General features: G+C 36.4%; 1 protein-coding gene across 1 annotated transcript in view; it reads right to left on the minus strand.

Moving 5' to 3' along the window:
• Positions 1-792: 792 nt before the first annotated feature.
• Positions 793-18,607, minus strand: part of pigo (phosphatidylinositol glycan anchor biosynthesis, class O) — a 232,297-nt gene continuing 214,482 nt past the window's right edge. The window contains exons 9-11 of the mRNA XM_039757965.1: positions 5,861-6,064; positions 5,540-5,733; positions 793-846 (exon numbers count right to left, since the gene is read on the minus strand). Coding sequence (XP_039613899.1) covers positions 793-846; positions 5,540-5,733; positions 5,861-6,064 — 452 coding nt within the window. The remainder of the gene's footprint in view (positions 847-5,539; positions 5,734-5,860; positions 6,065-18,607) is intronic.

Raw genomic sequence — 18,607 nt, forward strand, 5'->3', positions numbered from 1 at the left:
GCAATTCAGATTGTGGATCGTGATTTTGTGTTAAAAGGATCGTGATATGGTTTTTGGAAAGATTGCCCAGCCCTAATTTGACTAATCAAGTTTTCAAATTTATGTTGGATTCATTAACTTTTGCAAGCTACTTGGAAAGGAGTTGTTAGGTACTGGTAGCTCGCGAGCGATGTGTTGGAGACCCATGTTGTATACTGTTTATATATAATTTTATATATAATACAGTATACTGTATATAATAGTAAAGTAACCCCAGATCTAAAGATTGTTGTTTAACTCCTGCTTTGTCAGATTTTTTTTTATAGTTAAAGCACTATGAAATGTACACCTTGAAATAAGAGGGTGAGTCAGACATGACAGCATTCAATGTAACAGTTTAGTAAGGAGTTACTGTAATATTGGAATTAATCAGACCCACAAAAAACAAATCCTCAACTCATGACAGCAGACACATTGATAGAGAGGCAGTGTGGATGAATGGTGGGATAGCTAGTAATAACAACAGGGTCACCATTAAAAAAAACAATCATTTGCTGTCTTTCCTTAACCCATTCAAAAATAAACCTGGGCAACACTGTGTACTATGGCGAGTAAAATATAGAAATAGTGATAGTAACTGCAAATTTAAGTTAACCATCTTAGTTAAATTGTATTGGCATTCATTAACAACATTACAATGCACCACTTTAATGTGTGATAGACATGGGGATTCTCACAGTATCAAAAGTAGGGGGTGGTGTTACTATTGCATGGGATTTCAGAATAGGGTTTATAAAGAACGATATCACCTACCTAATGTATCTTACCATATGCACATCCTAATTTTATATTCTCATATTTTCTCACCTGTAATGGAAAATCACTGCTTAAAATACTAAAAACAAAAATTCAAACATTATTATATCTGCATTGTTCAATTTGTGATTTCCAAAATAATTCAGGCTTTTGTACTGTGTGGCATTTCCTGGCTCTGGATATTATTGGTGTGGGTTTTTCTATCCTGCGACAGCTATTAATGATAGATCATTCCTCAGTTCTCAGAGACAGCTAGGCATTTGATTGCACTTATTTGAAGATGGGCCCCAACTCAGTGGCATGGATTTAAAGTGTTGAAAGTGCCATTTCTTGACCTTAAGAAGGCCATGATATACCTAAGTTTTCACTCATCACTCTCCAGATTGACACATCTGACTCCTGCCTGGAGTCAGTGCTAAGTTAGATGATCAAAGGAGCTTAAACACCCCATGTTGTACCTTAGCATGAGACTGCATGGTAGGGAGAGGAGGTATTCGGCAACAGAGTGGGGAGACTTTGGCCATTAAATGGGCAACTACCTAACTGCCATATTATCTCCTGATTATGAAGTTTAGATTGGTTACAGGTCATGCACCTTTCAATGGCATTTGACTCACAAGGTGACAAATCCTTGAGTCATACAATAGTTGTTGGATCTACAACCTTAAAAATTCAAGGTGCTATACCACAGATGGCTTCTTCATGCTAATGCAGATGCCCACTCACGTGTCAATAACCTCTCGGCTAGGTCTACATGCCCCACAGAGGACAAGCTCTGCATCTGGAAAGCTGCATCAAGTACACATCAGAGGTCACAGGAGGTAAACGATACCACCAAGTGCAATGAGGAGGTGTTACCGCCTCCCCCTTTTCTGTCCCCAGTCCAAGGCTTGCAGGCAAGAAGATGTATGACCCAATTCCACTTCTGTCAACAAGCCCCATTCTTCCAAACTGGCGAAATATAAGCTCAGAAGCCACCAGAAGTCAAGGTTCACTTTAGGACCAGAGAATAAAGAGGACAGAGAGCTTCTTCAACAGCTTCAACTCTCTCATTTGGCTTGATGTCTGGCTAACATTTCCTCCTTTGCACCTATTTATTTATTCTTTTGCTTACCCCTTATTAAAATAACTTAAAATCTCTTCTGCTCTTCAGTTCCTTGAGCCTTTGGCTTGTACTACCAAACACTTTAAAATTTACCTACACTGTTAACAGTCAAAATGTAATTATCTCAATTGTTAGTAAAGTAATTTTAGATAAATAATTTGAATTATAGTGGCATTTTACATTATAATAAAACTAAACCTCAGCTTCTAAACAAATAACAGAAACTAAGCAACTACTATGGATTTGTGAAGAGGTAAAAAAAAAAAAATCCTAAAGGTGCTACTGTCAAAAGAAAGTTATTCAAAGAGAAAAAAGACTCAGAATGTTCTAATAAGAACATGCAATACTTTAATCTATAAATTAAGAACAGATGGAGATCAACAAGGGTGCAGGTATACAAGTTGTACGGACTGAAAATATGAAAATTTATAAAAGATAGGATAGCTCTCTAAAAAGCAACACAAATATACAATTTCATAAACTCCATAGCTGAAACTAAATAAATGCAATAAGAGTTTTTCCTTGAATTAGTTTAGGATAACTAATTATTAATTATTTATTAATAAATTATTAATTATTTATTAATACCTTACCTGGTGACCACAATAAATAAATATTTAAAATATTTATATTTTAAATATAAAATCTCACAGTTGGAGAGAAGGTCAAAGATGTTTGATGCTACAACATACAATTACCACTTAAGTCAACAAAAACTAAAAGTACAACTGAATAATGCCATCTCAATCAATGCAAACATTTTTTTTTAATTTACTGCTGAAAAATGCAAGGGTTCAGCCTCTTATTTAATTCCATAAAAGTAACAGCATTATATTCACTGCAATCTTCAAACCTCACTCATTAGAAAGCTGAGGGAAATTTACATAAGGAAAATAACTGTCAATCAATGTACAAGCATAGTTCATAAACAAAGCATTTCAACATTAAGTTTGGGGGAAAAGACAACATGACTTTAAGACAAGTTTAACACTAGAATTACCAGAGTCTACGAAAAAACTCGTAGATCCGTCCCACCTTAAATCGCTTCTTAAAACCGTTCTCACCTCTCCGCAAGCCTCCTTTGTCCTGTAAATGTGCCAATAAAAACAAACTGCAAGCAGCCGGCTATTCTATCCCCCCACTGACTTAGAACGTGCATGAACTTCTCCCAGCTCATGCCTCGATTATCTATGAGTGAAGTGGAGTTTTAGAGTGGAAATAATAGATTGTTATTTGGAACACACGCATTTCATACGTGTTCCGCTTCTATAGTAATCTGTGTAAACACAATGTTAAAATAGAAACTTTTTCATATTTTAGTAATAAATGTTACAAAATGTAGGCATAAACTATAAAATATGTGAAGCCTGAAGGCCAAAGATCAAATAAACACTTTCATAAAAGGTTCAAGAATTTAACAACTGCTTCCGTGGCGTAGTGGTAAGATTTCGTCACTTAGAGCGCAGCAGGCTTTCTGTACCTCAAGAGATCCGAGTTCGATTCCCTGCTGGGGAGAAAATATATTTATTTTTAACCTTCGCCGTTCTGCCTGCTTGAACTCCCTGTCTATCTATATAGTAATAACAGTAATTTTATTATTATATAGGAGCATCCCTGTCTGCCCATCATATAATCCCTTTCCTTCCTATCTATCTATATATCAACCCCCTTAGCTGTTTTTTTTTTTTTTATATATCTATTATACAGTGCCTTCCCTGTTTATTTATATATCTAGTGCCTTCTCTGCCTGTTTGTCTGTCTGATTGCATATAGCGCTGCACCTGCTGCTATGTACTATTCTGTCCTCTGCGTGTCCTGGAATGCAAAAGAAGCACCACCATACAGCAACATGTGCGAACTGGCAAGATCGGGGAAAAAAACATGCGGTCACTGATTACAAACCGCAAGATGAATGAAAGAGACAATATATGTAAAAACATCATCGCACTAATGCAATATTATTTGAAAACGAACAGCGTCAGATCGGGTTTGAATATGTGCCCGATCTGACGCGGTTAGTTTTCAAATAATATTGCAGGTACTGTACGTTGAAACTGCTGCACTGAATAAGGTGACACCTTCTGTAATAGCATCAGCGTGTATTCAAACCCGATCTGTCGCTGTTCGTTTTCAAATAATATTGCATGTACTGTACTATTTTAGAATAAAAACATAAATTTGATTTCAGTCAGTCTGTAAGAGCCAGTGTAAATGCATGATAATTGTAAAGGTTAGCTTTTTTTTTTTAATTCAGTTCCATTCTCTCAGTCGCGTTCACGATCCCCCTCCCCATCTGATATTGCTGTTTTCACATAAAGACGCGCAATAGCTCAAATGTGATTTATTTGGAGACGCGCTATAGCTCGAATGTTATTTATTTGGAGACGCGCTATAGCTCGAATGTTATTTATATAGGGAAGAAAGTACAGTGTCAGGTGCTCATTCAGTGTAATAGGAACCATAGCACAGAGAGGTGTGTACACTGCAACAAGTACACATGTCGTAAATGTAGGAAGGGTGTGTGTAAATTGTTAATATTTGAATGGGATGATTTTGTATAGCACGGATCGGAAATCAGCAGTTCTTAGCATTGCACCGTTATTGCATTGCACTGTCGTGTCAACCACCTACTGTAACTTGCTTTATTTTTTCTTCACTTGTAGTAGAATAAAAGTGCACTTGTTTTGTTATACTTGTACACCAACATATGTTCCTGTGATTGAGCGACACGGCATGCTCAAAAAATAGACGTGTAATGCCACGAAAAGTGCAAGCAGGCACTTTAGTTCGCGAGCATTGGTACAAGAATGCAGTCACAAGTACGCTGCAGAGCTATAGCAAATCTTTATGTGAAAACAGCAGTGTCAGATGGGGGGTGTGGGGGAAGGATCGTGAACATGACTGAGAGAATGAAAAGTGAATAAAAAAAAAAAAAAACTAACCTTTACAAGTATCATAAGTTACACCGGCTGTTACACACTGAAATCAATGTATGTTTTTATTTTAAAATAGTAAGAACAAGAGCAGTTTATTTCTCAAAATTCCGTGGCAGTTGTAGTAACTGTGTGTCAATGTGGCATTTTTCTGCAGTTATATTTTTAAATAAAAGCATACTTGTTCTGTTATATTTGTACCTTTTGTGAAAGTGTTTCTTTGATATTTGGACTTCAGGTTTCATACATTATATAGTTTATGCCTACATTTTGTCATTTACTACTACAATATGAAAAACATTTGTTTTAAAAATGTGTTTACACGGATTACTGTAGAAACGGAACACATGTGAAATGCGTGTATTCCAAATAATGATCTATTATTTCCACTCTAAAACTCCACTTTACTCCCAGATAATCAATCAAGGCATGAGCTGGGAAAAGTTTGTGCACATTCTAAGTCGGTGGGGGATGGAATAGCCGGCTACTTGCAGTTTTCTTTATCAGAACATTTAGATTACAAAAGACGCTGGCGTAGAGGTGAGAATGATTTTAAAAAGCAATTTAAGGTGGGACGGATCTACGAGATCTTTCGTAGGCTCTGGTAATTCTAGTGTTAATGATCATTAGTATTATCTAAAATACTTAATTAACATAAAATGTTTACAAAACCGGTAAGGGCGGCAGCATACTGGTCATCTCTTACCTGTGCCCCATGGATGAAAATGTATCGTGCCATCAACTGCAGTAGCGCACGGGAAAAATATTCTGGATTGTCCCTTAGCTTCATCTCCATCACAGGAATATAATCTGACTTTAATTCTCCCAGCCTTGAACCACTTTTTGCTGTATTTGACGGCTCACAGATTAAAGGCCAGAACAATAGTAAAGGGCAGCTTACTGTAAGCAGAAACCATAAACAATCATATGTTAGGCTTAGAACACTTAAAAACACATAGCATAACTTTTTCACTGATTTCCTTTATAAGACTTTGACAAAGTAATAACCTAAGGCAGATATACATACCTGCTAAAAGGATACAACTAGAGAAGGTATTGAGCAGGACTAGCAGGGCTGGCAATACTTGATTAGAGTGGCCTTCACTGAAGCCAGTAAATGCAGCATTCCACTGAATTGATGGAAAGGTTGGCAGATGACCAGTAGCATAGAAAAACTGAGTAGCAGCTAATGCCCACATCAGAACAACACACCAGGGAACTGAAAATTTGTCTGTAAATAAAACATAAAAGTCTAAATGAAACACATACAAACAGGTCAATCTTTTTCACATATCAAATCTTGGAACAATCTACTGGGGGACTGCTAAACTTAACTAAATCAGGTTCCACTTGTGTATAACTGACTTAGTCAGTGATGTGGGAAATAACTTTTTAAGGAGCAATTTTTGCCAATACTGACTGAAATCCAGAGACATTATATAAACAAGCAGGAGCATTTTGCAAAATATACAAAATAACATTTTACCTTATCAGATTAGTGAAATTGACCTATTTAAATCTCAATAGTGGAAATAATTACAAAATAAGTACTTTACAGATGAAATTTGTAAAATTTAAATAGCAAAACACAAACAAAATTATACATTAAGTACTGAATAAATTGAATTTCCTCACTTTATCAAAAATTGCTAAAATATAAACAATAAGCAATAAATTGATTCAATCAAAAAAAACATGATTATATAAGTCATGAGTAGTCAAAGAGTTTAAGACTGAAGTGAAGGCCTATTTGCCGAAGTTAAAAATAAAGAGGACACCTTAAACTAATAGCCACTTGTTAGCATAATTTCATGTTAGAATTACCACATTTTTACTAAACGTGTTTAACCAAAAAATATAAAAGTTATAATCTACATTTGTGTTTTGATTTGCCACTTCAGATAGTGATTAATAATAACCCACCGGCCATAAAACTAGAATAGCATCAAGGAGGTTGACATGGCGGATGCAGCACCTGTGCACATCACAAGCCTTTGAAATAAAATGATTATAGTGGTAAGTGGTAGGTTCTCTAAGCTGATAAAAAAATTGAATCTAAAAGAGAGATTTGCATATAAACTAGAAGAGAGACAGATTTTGAATAAATGTCAAGTGACAGAAAGAAAAGGGATGATCACACACATCAAGCAAAAAGGTGCAAGACAGAAAAAACTGCACTAAAATAAAAATTGTCGCTGTAGTGTGGTCAGATATGTAAAATAATTTATAATGAATGTGTTACTGTAATCTGTGAGCTAGCTTTTTAAATGTAGTTTAATACAAAAAAAGACTTTCTAGACTAGAAACATTGGAACTTTTTCCTTCAAAACAAAATATAAATAAAATGTGCCCAGCAATTAAATGTCACTGTTTTCAGTGACCCTAATTGTTTTAAAGCAAACAGATTCAGTTGACATACAAGATTACATTTTACCTTAATACACAATGAAGGAGTAGGCAGTAGAATGACCATTGTAAATGAGGGTTAAAAGGAAGGTAATTAGAAAGAAATGAAGTTTGAAAGTTAATTTGGGCTTAATGGAGGGTCAGCTAGATGACAAAAACAAAAAGAACTAATAGATTTTCTGTAAATCTATACTAATAAAAGGCAAAGCCCTCACTTACTCACTCATCACTAATTCTCCAACTTCCCGTGTAGGTAGAAGGCTAAAATTTGGCAGGCTCATTCTTTACAGGTTACTTACAAAAGTTAGGGAAAGGTTTCATTTCGAAATTCTACACGAAACGGTCATAACTGAATCCTACATACGTACATAACCTGCAGCTCGGTCGCCGTGTGAGGTGGAGTTGTGTTCCCCATCCCCACACCTCCCACCTAGTTGGCTGCCTGCCAATATTGCGTCCCCCATCCCCATGCCTCCCACGTAATTGGCTGCCTTCCTATATAAGGGCCATCCGTCGCTCCGGTCTCTTCATTCCCTTCCTTGCTTTGCCGCGGTATTCATGTCACCTTGCTGATAACTTCAGCCTTTTTATTTAATCCATGGCTTCTCCGCGGTTTTATTGTGCTGATAACTGCAGCCTTTTTATTTAATCCATGGATTCTCCGCTGTTTTATTGTTCGTTTATTACGCTTATAGTTATTGTGAAGGTATTTTAGACTTTTCTTTTACCGTTCCAACCGTACCCCCATTAACATGTCTATCGAGGTGATCACCATCGATCAAAGAACTGTCACTTACCAAGTGGTTTCCATGCCCGGAGATGTCACCTGCCTTTTACATTCTCTGTGTTACATATTGCACTGCCATATCAGGCTCAATCTTGATATCCGGAGGAACATTGTGTCTTATGTATTGAATGACTGGGACAGGTTCAAGGTGTGGACTGATGACGGTACAGGAGATAATTATACTAGACAGGAGCACTATAAGAGTGAAATGCTTAAGCCCTTCACCTGTGCTTCTGCATGTGAGTTGATGGCTGCCGCTGAATTGTTCGGTTGTCGCTTTCAAGTGTGCCAAAATGGCCAACTATTTTACACATTTGGAGAACCGCCAGTGCCTCTTAAACATCTTAGATTCACAGGTGATGATCTGAGAAGTGGACACTTTGATGTTTATGAATGTTTCAACTTTCAAAAGCTGGATGCGAAGTTATCGATGAAGCCAGTTGTATGCTTACAACGATTGACAGATGCCGAATGTCACTTCAACACAATTCCTGCAAATACTAACGTAATAGAAATAAACCATGAAACTCAAACCGATTATGACAGCAGCACTCCAAGCTGTGAGAAAACAGTAAAAAGGAGACGTGTCAGACGTCATGGTACATTTTCTGATGCAGCTAGAAAGAAACAACTTTGTGACGCTGCCGCCAAATACTTGCAGAAAAATCCACAAGTTCATAGACACGCTACTGCTAAATACTCGCAGGCAAATCCACAAGTTCATAGACACGCTGCCGCTAAATTACTCGCAGGCAAATCCACAAGTTCATAGAGACGCTGTCGCTAAATTACTCACAGGCAAATCCACAACTTCATAGACACGCTGCCGCTAAATTACTCGCAGGCAAATCCACAAGTTTATAGAGACGCTGTCGCTAAATACTCGCAGGCAAATCCACAAGTTCATAGACATGCTGTCACTAAATATTCGCAGACAAATCCACAACTTAATACCGGGAATGCCTGTTAAACATCTTAGATTCACGAGTACCGATTTGGGTAGTGAACACTTCGATGAATGAAACCTGTTATCTTTATAACGGTTGACAAACACGGAATATAACTTGAACACAACACGTCCTCCAAATACGAACCTGATTGAAAGAAATAATGATAATCAAATCCTTGATGACAGCAACACTCATAACAGTGACAAAACAATTACATTGAAAATCATGTTATGTTATTTTAAAATGTTTCCTTTTCTTTTTCATAACTTCTTTAACACACTACTTTTCCTCTGCAAAGTGCGGGTATTTTGTTAGTAGTTAATAAAAGCTAATGGTGAATATAGTTAAAAAAATGCTAATACTAATTACTAACTGGTCAGCTATGCTCTGTTAATAGTTAAAAAGAGCTAAAGGGTAACATCTTACTGCAAGATGATGTAATGTTAGCAAATAAGGGTATAAAAGAGCATGCATGCAGCTCAGCCACCCATTGAAGCCTTTCCTGTTGACGAATGGTAGACGTCCTCTACTGTCTGAGGCTAGGACAATGCTTCCATCACCTCTAAAAATAGACAAGTGGTTGTTTAAGACCCCTGTGAAACACTGTAAGACAAGTGTACTGTCTTATAGGTTTCTTAAGGTGTTTATTTATAGGGGTAAATTCAGAATTTAAAAGCAAGTCAAGCATATTCTCTTTTATACCATTATTTACTTGTGTTAATATCTCTACTCTAGTTACTCACAGTGATATATGTCTATGAATTCGACTACAATTTTAAAACATTCTCTGTTGGATAAATTTGGTTTGTGATGTAGCCGGTGCATATAAAATCAGTATCACAATAGCATATAACTTACTAAAAAGAACAATGGTAAAGCAGAATGGTGTTATGACTGAGCTCAGAGGTGAAGGAGCCATTTCTATTATTTTCCTATTGTTCATTTATATTTTTCTCATTTGCTCTTGTTTACTAATTCTTCTTGCTCATAATTAATTCTCTACACATGCCCACACAAGGCAAAGTTAATGAAAAACCATAGTTAAGCTGGATATTGTGCCTGATAGTGGTCATATCGGACCTGTCCCTTGTGGAAGAAGTAGACTTAGTAGCCTGGATCTTATGTAACTGTGTAATTAATATAAATAAATACCAAAGTTTGCGAATGATGGACTAACATCTACGATCGATTTCAAAGTTTTAAAAGAATTCAGTGTTTTTTTCTCCAGATGGGCTTCTTTCAAATTTATGTCATCTATCAATATAAATAAAAAATCAATGTAAGTGCAATTCTTTCTATTTAGTTTATAAAGTTGCATTTTCATCAGGGTGTGGGAAATGGATATTTCACTGACTGGCAAAAGAACGCTATTCTTTAACACCCGCAACCTCTTGATTACGAGATAGCAGTTCTTACCTCTGTACCAACTAAGAGGACATATACTGTATACTTTGTGTCAATTAATATTTGGGCTTTGAGTTTTGCACATTAACAGCAACATGTAAACTGAATAATTTATTTTTCTTTGGTCATATTCTTGAATAAAAGCACACTAGTTTTCTTATACCTTTTCTGAAAGTATTTATTTGATATTTGAACTTCAACATTTACATATTATACATTTCCCATCAGCATTTTGTCATTATTACTATAACATGAAAAAAGTTTCTGTTTTAGTTATATGTTCAACATTTCTTGCTTCACATTTCCTGTCATCCTACATTTACTCAGATCATTGTGCACATGGGACATAGTTGCTTCTTTTTATTAATTACACAGATATATACTGAAAAAATGTTTTGATTATTTCAGGTGATTTTTTATATACCTTAAACATTTTTCATGTAACTTTATTCACTTTTAACTTAAAACACATTTTCAGCCGTCAGTTATAGGTTTTTTTTTATTGATTACTTGCTATAATTAATTAAATATCACTATTCTATTCTAATGATAGTTATTTTGAATATATTCTTAAGCTAAAATCTATCTTTAAAGCAAAGCAGTTATTTTATTTGGTAAGATAAGAGTATAGCTAGAAATGAACACAGCGGTAAGCCATAGCAGCAAACAACAGCATGGGAAGCTATTAGAGGCATGTCTGGATCATCTCCTACCAATTATACACTTCACTGGAGTGTAGTAAATGCATCAGTGTGACTCAGTCAGTTATCAACACGCTTGTAAATGGTTAATGGAGAGTTTTTTTTTTTTTGTTTTGTTAATTCATATTATGGCCTCCAGAGGTTGTGCTGATATTTTAGTCTTTGGAAGGATTCAGCTAAAGAAACAGAGATAGAATATAAAGGATTAAAAAAAAAAGACTATTATTCCTACTTCAGAAAAAAAATTGGTTACCAGGACAAAGAGTGGGCCCCACAAAGTGTCTGCTTTATTTGCTTTAAGGAACCAAGTCAGTAAACAAAAGGTAAGATCAAGGTAGTTGCTTTTGGTATTCTGATTGTATGGCGGAAAACCAAAAAGCATAGTGACAATTGATATTTGTATTGCTGCAAAATTCAATAATGTAACAAAAAGAATTAGAAGGAAATTGATTTTCCATCAAAATACGACCTGTACCACAAGGATTTAATGTACCAATCCCTATTCCACTTGAGAAGTCTGTATAAACTCACAGAGACTTCACTCAGGATGAACGTAATGATTCAGTAAGAGATCTAGTAACCCCCCAAAGATGCTGTTTGGGATTCAAATTAAAAGATAAAAAAATTATTGATGTACTTTGAAACACAACCTTCTCTTTGAACCAAACTTTGACAAACTACAGGAGACCATTCAGTCCATCAAGCTGTTTTTTTAACTAATAGCTAAGATGTCTCAATATCTCATCCAGATTTTTCTTAAAAGTTGCCAAGGTTTCTGCTTCAATTACTCTTTGCATAAAGAAGGGCTTCCTGGCTTCAGTTTTAAATGCACTTCCCATTAATTTCCACTGATGTCGTCAAGTATGTTACTCACTCTTAGGCTGAAAGAATGTTGCTGGACCTAATTTATCAATGCATTTGATGATTTTTAAACATGCAGTCTCCTCTGCTGGAGACTAAATAGTTTTAAAAAGAGAAGCAGAGTTTCCAGAACATTTCAAGAAAGATGGATCCTTGGTTTACTGCACTGACGTAAGTGACCTATTTTAGAACCCTGGCATATAATGTAGACAATTTATAAATTCATCTAAAAATCCTAAAAAGATTAATTCTTCATAGTGGTAACAAATATTCATTGTTACCTGTTACTCATCCTGTGCTTTTAAATGTAACATATGAGAACTTTGAAATCTTTTAAAAAATATACTTACAATAAACACTGTTTAATTTTGCAGACCTGTGTTATTGGTGTTAGGTTTTTGAAAGCTATTAAAGTATGTCTTAAGTCTAAAATCAATATTTTGAAACTTCATATTTCACCCTGAAAGTTTAGTGCACTTGAAAAGGGATGTCCTATACAACCTACCTTTTTTTTTATCTCTATTGACACAACAGAATCATGTTAGACAGACTGATCTAATACAGATAAGAATTTTTAAATACATATTATAGAAAGTTTTTACAATATTTTTAGCATAAGCAAGTTCCCACTGAGAATTTTTGCCTATTTTGTCTGTTCTGTAAGTATCCTTGCTGATTTAGTTCTACTTTCCAAGCTGAATTTCTTATGAACCATAAAACAGCTAACCTTTGCCTTCCATACTGAAAATAAAAAAAAATATATATAACAAAATTGAAAAATTTGACCCAGACAAACAGAGACAGCAAGTTGAATAAAATCGTGCAAATATCCAACATGCTCAGCACTTGACCAACGTTGCTTAATGTTCATACTAAAGCTATCTGAAAAAAACTTAAATTTAAATTAATCAAAATTATTATTTTTTTTAAATTAGTCTGTCTACATGGGTTTTGAACCTTCATCCGTTTGATCGAAAGTCCAACAAGCTAACCACTTCACCAACTCCACTAATTCATATATATGTATGTTGGCTAAAAGCACTATATATTTGTGTATTCGCTAAAAGTATAATTTAATGTAATTAATATGCAGATTTACGATCAAAACTGATGAAATATTGCATTGTCACTGGAGATCAGCATTCATGCAAAGTTTGAATGAAACTGGTTTGGTAAAGGTGGATAAAAAGCTGACTGGAATACAGTAATTCCTCCTCGATTGCGGGGGTTGCGTTCCAGAACCCCCCACGCTAAGTGAAAATCTGCAAAGTAGAAACCATATGTTTGTATGATTATTTTTATATATTTTAAGCCCTGATAAACTCTCCTACACTGCTTATAAATATTCTCTGCACAGTTATACAGCATAAACCCTTTGTATTCTCTTAGATATTAGGTAAGATTCATTGAAATTATGAATGTAAACACACTGTTTATATACAGTAAAACCTAAATATTATTTTAAAGATATCGAGCGTCTCCGACATCACATATTAGACATTACGATAGACAGGCCACCAGCAATAAATACGTACAATGCAAGAAAAATTGTATACAGTAAATGTGTGTACAGTGACATTAAACATACGTACATATACTAAGTACTGTAAGTAGAAAATTAATTATGGTTATTCACCAACAATGACACGACAACTTGTCCGATAACAACAAGTTTAATTTTACTGCACAACACAGGAGAGCATTACAACCGTTCTAAAGGAGCCTCTTCAGGCAACTGTGTAGCACTGCCGTTGTTCTTCTTCCAGCAGTCTTCAATCCAAATCCCTAAAGCAGATTCCATCCGGACTACTGCCTTATTACGTCCACTTACAACTCGTTTTGCGCCCTGGTTAAAAGGACACTGCAACTGTAGATCTTATATTCTTTTCCTCCTTTTTAAATAAAAAGAATCGTGGACTTATTGATGCCGTAATGGTGTCCTACAGCGGTGTAGCTGTTCCCTTCCTTAAACATATTCAAAACTTTTACATTTTCGGCAATCGTTAGCATCTTCTGTTGGTGCTTTGGCACGGCCCCTGAAGCAGTAGCAGGAGCAGATCATTTTGGAACCAAAACGAAGGACTTGACTACACACAAAGATAAACACAAAAGAGCACAAAAGTTAACTCTTTACATAGCTAACACGTTGATACTGAATGAACGAGACAAGACTTCCTGGTTAACGCCGCGGAATCGAATTCGGTGCTCCTTCGCTGAGCCAGTCAGCACAAAGGAACTTAACTGCGTGCTCTGATTGGGTTGCTTCTCAGCCATCCGCCAATAGCGTCCCTTGTATGAAATCAACTGGGCAAACCAACTGAGGAAGCATGTACAGGAAGTAAAAGACCCATTGTCCACAGAACCCGAAGCAGCGAAAAATCCGCGTTATATATTTAGATATGCTTACATATAAAATCCGCGACAGAGTTAAGCCGCAAAAGTCGAAGTGCGATATAGAGAGGGATTACTATATAAGACCAAGACTAGCAGAGAGGGCAAACTGAATAAAATTGTGTAAACATTTGTTTCCATATTACTTTTTTCCTACCAATGACAATTTGTTGCTGCCAAGGAAATATGAATATCTGATTTACGGTTGATTTCTCAGGTGTAGGACAGTGGTCAACATCCATTTTGCCAGGCCTTCAGTGACATGTCCTGTTAAGAGAGAAGTTTTAAAAGTAATGCAGAAATTCAGTTGCACTCCCCACATGCATTACCGAGTGTATTGCTGAACTGCAGCTCGTACCAATATTCTAGTCACCCCTAAACTTCATCTGATAACAAAGGTGTAAACCAGAGTTGAGCTGACACCGCTGCAAAGACGCCTCCAGAAAAGAAGGTGCACAAATGGACATTATACCCAAAACCTGAACTGTGTCTCGATGTTATGGACAAAATAATGCTCCTAAGGGCAGGCACTGGATTTGTAACTGGAAGGGACATTGATCCAGTCCCCAAGGTTACACATTCCTTCAGAACTAGCTGTATTCATCCCTTGTGTGTTTTTAATGGGAGTTAAAGTCTGCCAATCAACTCTCATTTTAGGGCACTGAAAGCTGACGATCTGTTCTCTTTGCAGTGAGAACCCACTCTCCATAGACTGTTGGAGCTGGACACTCTTAACTAGCTTTAACATCCAATATCCCAAGCCAAACTCTGTGCCACTGACTGAGCCCTGTCTGTGCAGGCAGAAAATCAGACAGTACTTCAAAAAGGAAACTTCAAAACCTTCACTTTTGAACCAGAAAAGGTAATGCATTTCCCTACAAAGCTGCAAAGGACACAGGAAAGAGCCTAACCTCAAAATGAGAAAATTCACCATCAAAGAACAGCATGAATAAAGGACCAGGTTAAAAAAAACAAAACAAAAAAAAAAAACAAAGAGCGCACTCCAATGCAAGAAGTTTTCTACTTGAACCTGGAGAAACAGCAGAAACAACTCCACTCAACATTGGACATCATGCCTAAAGACTGATATCATGAATCTGTGAAAACATAAATTTATTATATGTTTGTCTGTTGAAATATATGCAGTTATCATATTTCTATAATCCTTATGTTTATCAATAAATTGTATTACTGTATAAATTGTATTATTGTATTTCTTAAAAATGAGGGTGCTTCAGTTATATTGACAAAAATCTATATAAGGCATTGGAGACTCCTTCTACAGAGAAAGGTAAGGAATATAAAAGAGGATTCTTACCTAATTATTTAAAGTATTGATCCATGAAATTTGTCAAAGCATTTTTAATTTGTAGGCCAAACAAGCCTTAAAGGAACTCACCCGCTTAACAGAAAAAAAAGAAACAAACAAAAAAAAACATACAAACCTCTGAAACAACAAAAAAAGATTTATTATTGTTTAAACGGTGTTTCTGCCTATTTTTAGGAAGACAAAAGTATATAAAGCATCTGCACAGAGATTGGAATAAAAAAAAAAAAAAAGATGCTTTACCTACGCCCGGAACTAAAAAAATATATATGTAAATATGTGTGTATGTATATATGTGTATACATATATATCTATACTAATAAAAGGCAAAGCCCTCACTGACTCATCACTAATTCTCCAACTTCCCGTGTGGGTGGAAGGCTGAAATTTGGCAGGCTCATTCCTTACAGCTTACTTACCAAAGTTGGGCAGGTTTCATTTCGAAATTCTACACGTAATGGTCATAACTGGAACCTATTTTTCTCCATATAATGTAATGGAGTTGAGCTTGATGGCCGTGGGGGGAGGAGTTTCGTGTGACATCATCATGCCTCCGACGTAATCATGTGAACTGACTGTCAACGCAGTACGTAGAAAACAAGGAAGAGCTCCAAAAAGCGCTGAAGAAACCATGCATTATACAATTGAGAAGGCAGCGAAACAATAAGAAGTGAGCGAGTGACACACACTGTACAAGCATATTCATGACTGCAGCTACTTCGGAAAAAAAAAGCACGGTGTAAACCTAAAGTTTAAATTAAGTTCATAGACAGGCTGCCGCTGGCGTTTGTCATGCCCACGACGCAGGGTATAAACGACAGTTTTGATCACTTTGTAACTAAGTTCAAATTGCTGGTGAAGGGCTGTGTATATATATTGTGGAGGACGGCCGTTTATTCCGGCCAATACCCCCAAGCCGCAAGGTGGAGCCCTCCTTGCAGCATGGAGGTCCCCAGAAGACCAGCAGGGCATCATGGACAATGTGGTTTTTATGCACAGCCCAGCTGCAGGGAGGACAGAGGACTTCTTCGTGCCCTATGACCCGGAAGTCCGTCATAGGAAGAGCGACGGGCTTCCGGGTTGAAGAGAAGAGCTTTTACCTGACCCGGAAGTGATTGAGAATCACATGGACTGGGAATTGGGAACACGTCCGGGTCAGGAGATATAAAAGGACTGTGGGAGCTCCCAGACGGCAAGCTGAGCTGGGTGGAAGGGTGGCAACGCGTCTGGGAGCTGGAGGATTGGTTTGTTAGTGATTATTGTATAGTATATGAGTATTGTGGAGAAGAGTGTGCTTTGGGCACTGTGGCGATAAAATAAAGTCAACTGTTGGACTTTTACCTGGTGTTTGGAGTCGTGGACATGGGTTCAAGGGAGCGCCCCCTATCTACCACAATTTTATATATATATATATATATATATATATATATATATATACACATACACACCCCGATCTACATACTGTCAAATAAACAAACCACACACCCTGGCGCAACATGAGAGGCTTCACCTCTAGCCCTGACATCCAAGGTTCGATTCCCGAGAAAGGGTGCAGTGAGTGTGTATGCCTGATGAGCCCAGAATTAGGGCGAAACACATGCCGCGTACTGTTTGCATTATTTGACAGTAAAAATATTTCAGTATATTCAATATATATATATATATATATATATATATATATATATATATATATATATATATATATATATATATATATATATATATCAGCGCTTCCTAATTCATTTTACCCTTGCACCCCCTTGGTTTAAGAATAAGGTTAACGCAGAAAAACAGATCACCAATTGAAGCTTTATGAATAATATATACTTTATTTGCCATTAATAATTGTTTTGGTAAAGCCATACTCAGTGTAATCCTCCTTCCATGTTATCATTTTTCCGCGACTAGTCATGATTAAATGAACAGTAAAAAAGTAAGAGCGAAGCGAGGGTGACTTATTCAGGCAGGCAGGCAGGCGACAGCTCAATAGCTCAATTTTGGATATAAGTAGGTTCTATTTAGTCGCCAGAAATATCTTTGGTAGGAATGGAAGTTGAATTTAGTCTTTAAATTTCTATGGTGAAGAAAAATTTATGCAATGATGATTAGATTTAACTTTCATTCCTACTAAACATATTTCTGTCGACCAAATAAAAATTACTTATATTTAAAATTTAAACATAACTTGAACAGATACGATAGTTCATAATACCCACGCAGCACTAACTGCACGTAAGATTAGAAGTCATCCGTTTTAACAAGCAGCGTATTGCACTGATACGAAATAGCCTGCCCATTTAATTATTTAGGAATGGATAGATAAATTAAGATTTTGTACAAATAATGTTTTTAATTTTTCTTCCTCAATTGATTCTGGCACCCCAGCAACAGCTGCTCGCACCAAAGGATATATATATATATATATATATATATATATATATATCTATACTAATAAAAGGCAAAGCCCTCACTCACTCACTCACTCACTGACTCATCACTAATTCTCCAACTTCCCGTGTGGGTGGAAGGCTGAAATTTGGCAGGTTCATTCCTTACAGCTTCCTTACAAAAGTTGGGCAGGTTTTATATCGAAATTCTACGTAATGGTCATAACTGGAAGCAGTTTTCTCCATTTACTGTAATGGAGATGAGCTTCAACGCCGTGGGGGGGAGTTTAGTGTGACATCATCACGCCTCCCACGTAATCACGCAGTACATAGAAAACCAGGAAGACCTCAAAAAGCGCTGAAGAAAACATGCATTATATAATTGAGAAGGCAGCGAAACAATAAGAAGCGGCGAGTGACATATACAACCATATTCATGAGTTCTGCTACTTGGAAACAAAGCACGATGTAAACCTACACTTTAAATTAAGTTCATAGACAGGCTGCGCTGGCGTTTGTAATTTAGTGCCTGCCCATATAAGGCCGTCCGTCAGCGGCAA

Source organism: Polypterus senegalus, chromosome 7, assembly GCF_016835505.1.
Source record: "Polypterus senegalus isolate Bchr_013 chromosome 7, ASM1683550v1, whole genome shotgun sequence".
Taxonomy (NCBI): Eukaryota; Metazoa; Chordata; class Cladistia; order Polypteriformes; family Polypteridae; genus Polypterus; species Polypterus senegalus.